This window comes from Oncorhynchus masou, unplaced genomic scaffold, assembly GCF_036934945.1.
Source record: "Oncorhynchus masou masou isolate Uvic2021 unplaced genomic scaffold, UVic_Omas_1.1 unplaced_scaffold_2737, whole genome shotgun sequence".
In the NCBI taxonomy this organism is placed as follows: domain Eukaryota; kingdom Metazoa; phylum Chordata; class Actinopteri; order Salmoniformes; family Salmonidae; genus Oncorhynchus; species Oncorhynchus masou.
In genome coordinates this window covers 10,001-11,965 of record NW_027009170.1, presented here as the reverse complement: position 1 = coordinate 11,965, position 1,965 = coordinate 10,001, and the positions used below count along the sequence as shown (strand labels likewise).

The following is a 1,965-nucleotide window of genomic DNA, read 5'->3' as shown; positions in this document are numbered from 1 at the left end:
GTAACTCTGGGTCTTCCTTTCCTGTGGCGGTCCTCATGAGAGACAGGTTCATCGTAGCGCTTGATGGTTTTTGCGACTGCACTTGAAGAAACTTTCTAAGAGCTTTAAATTCTCAGAATTGACTGACCTTCATGTCTTACAGTGATGATGGACAGTCGTTTCTCTATGCTTATCTGAGCTGTCATCAAGGCAAACTTTTTGTTGGTTACTACATGATTCCATTTGTGTTATTTCATAGTTTTGACATATTCACTATTATTCTACAATGTAGAAAATATTTTGTATGTATGTACTGTATGTCTATATGTTCCCATTTAGGATGGAGAACGGGTTGGTTGGTTGGTTGGTTGGTTGGTTGGATGTCTGTATTTGAGTGGGAAAGTAAAAGGTGGATCAAGAGAGATACAAAAATCCATTTTAATAAAAATTGAAATTCAAAACATTTAAGTAGGTACTAAACATCATTTACAGATTTTCTCACTATATTTATATATTTTAAATGCTTTTCATGGTGCAAAATGTGAATGTACATGTCAGTTCTATTCATTCTGATTCCAGAACTCTACTGCCAGAGGACTTGACCTTTCACCCCTCCCACCGTGACCCCCAGGGCTCCTTTCACTTCCGGGTCATAGTAGAACCCTGCCGCAGGATTAGAGTTCAACTGAAACAAGTCCCACGATTGCTGGACAGAGAGGAGGGGGGCGTGTCCTCTCTGATTAGGAGTGGAGTCGATGACGCTGACACTGTTGCTATTGGTCATGTTATTGGTGTTTGGAATGTTTGGATCACTGATGTTGTTGTTGGTGTTGTTGTTGATGATGATGGTGTGAGCACCACCAGTGTGGTGGTTGCTGTTGTTGTTGTTGATGGGGCCTGGGAGGTAGGCCCGACCTGAAGCCTGGAGCTGGGGTAGATTGGTTCCCAGGTTGGGGGTGACGTTCTGGGCTAGGTTGATGACAAGGCCTGGGTGTCTCCAGTCATCCTGCTGCTGCCTATGGATCTTCATATGGGCGTTACGACTCTTTATCTTATAGAACATCCTAGAGAGAGGGCGGGAGGGAGGGCAAGAAAGAGATGAAGATTATCTTTAAATTACAATATCTGCCCAAAGATCGATATTCAAACTCAGGCAGGGTGTATAGATAGTTTAATCATCGGGTTGGGCAAACTCACTTTCCACACTGCTTACAGGGGAAGCTGGTAGCCAATGACGGGGCTGGTACCACCTGTTCCATAGGTTTGGGGAGGGACACCACCTGTAAAAGGATATCTGAGTAAAATAGAATCTCTCTATTCTCTAGCAGACAGAGACATTCTGACCGTGAGCCTCAATAGACTCAGCAAATCAGAAGATGATCTAGTGAATTAGAACACGAATCAGAGATGACTAAAGATTTGTCAGCTGTTCCTAATTATTTCACCACAGACCAGAAGGCATCACAGGTAACGGTTAACAGCAGAGAGAAAGAGATGGATGGACAGAAGGACAAATAGAACAAGAGAGAGGGAGGGCATGAGAGAGGAGGGCATGAGAGAGAAAGAGAGAGGAGGGCATGAGAGAGAAAGGGAGAGGAGGAGGGCATGAGAGAGGAGGAGGGCATGAGAGAGAAAGAGAGAGGAGGGCGTGAGAGAGAGAGAGGAGGGCATGAGAGAGAAAAGGAGAGAGGAGGGCATGAGAGAGAGGGGCATGAGAGAGAAAGGGAAAGAGGAGGGCATGAGAGAGAAAGGGAGAGAGGAGGGCATGAGAGAGAAAGGGAGAGAGGAGGGCATGAGAGAGAAAGGGAGAGAGGAGGGCATGAGAGAGAAAGAGAGAGAGGAGGGCATGAGAGAGAAAGGGAGAGAGGAGGGCATGAGAGAGAAAGGGAGAGAGGAGGGCATGAGAAAGAAAGGGAGAGGGAGGGCATGAGAGAGAAAGGGAGAGAGGAAAGGATGAGAGAGAAAGAGAAAGCGGAGGGCATGAGA

General features: G+C 46.0%; 1 protein-coding gene across 1 annotated transcript in view; it reads right to left on the bottom strand.

Moving 5' to 3' along the window:
* Nucleotides 1-403: 403 nt before the first annotated feature.
* LOC135533860 (zinc finger protein 541-like) overlaps nucleotides 404-1,965 on the bottom strand; it is a gene marked incomplete at its 5' end in the record, with an annotated part of 4,201 nt that continues 2,639 nt past the window's right edge. The window contains 2 exons of the mRNA XM_064961067.1: nucleotides 404-1,043; nucleotides 1,177-1,259. Of these exons, the coding sequence (XP_064817139.1) occupies nucleotides 563-1,043; nucleotides 1,177-1,259 (564 nt within the window). The remainder of the gene's footprint in view (nucleotides 1,044-1,176; nucleotides 1,260-1,965) is intronic.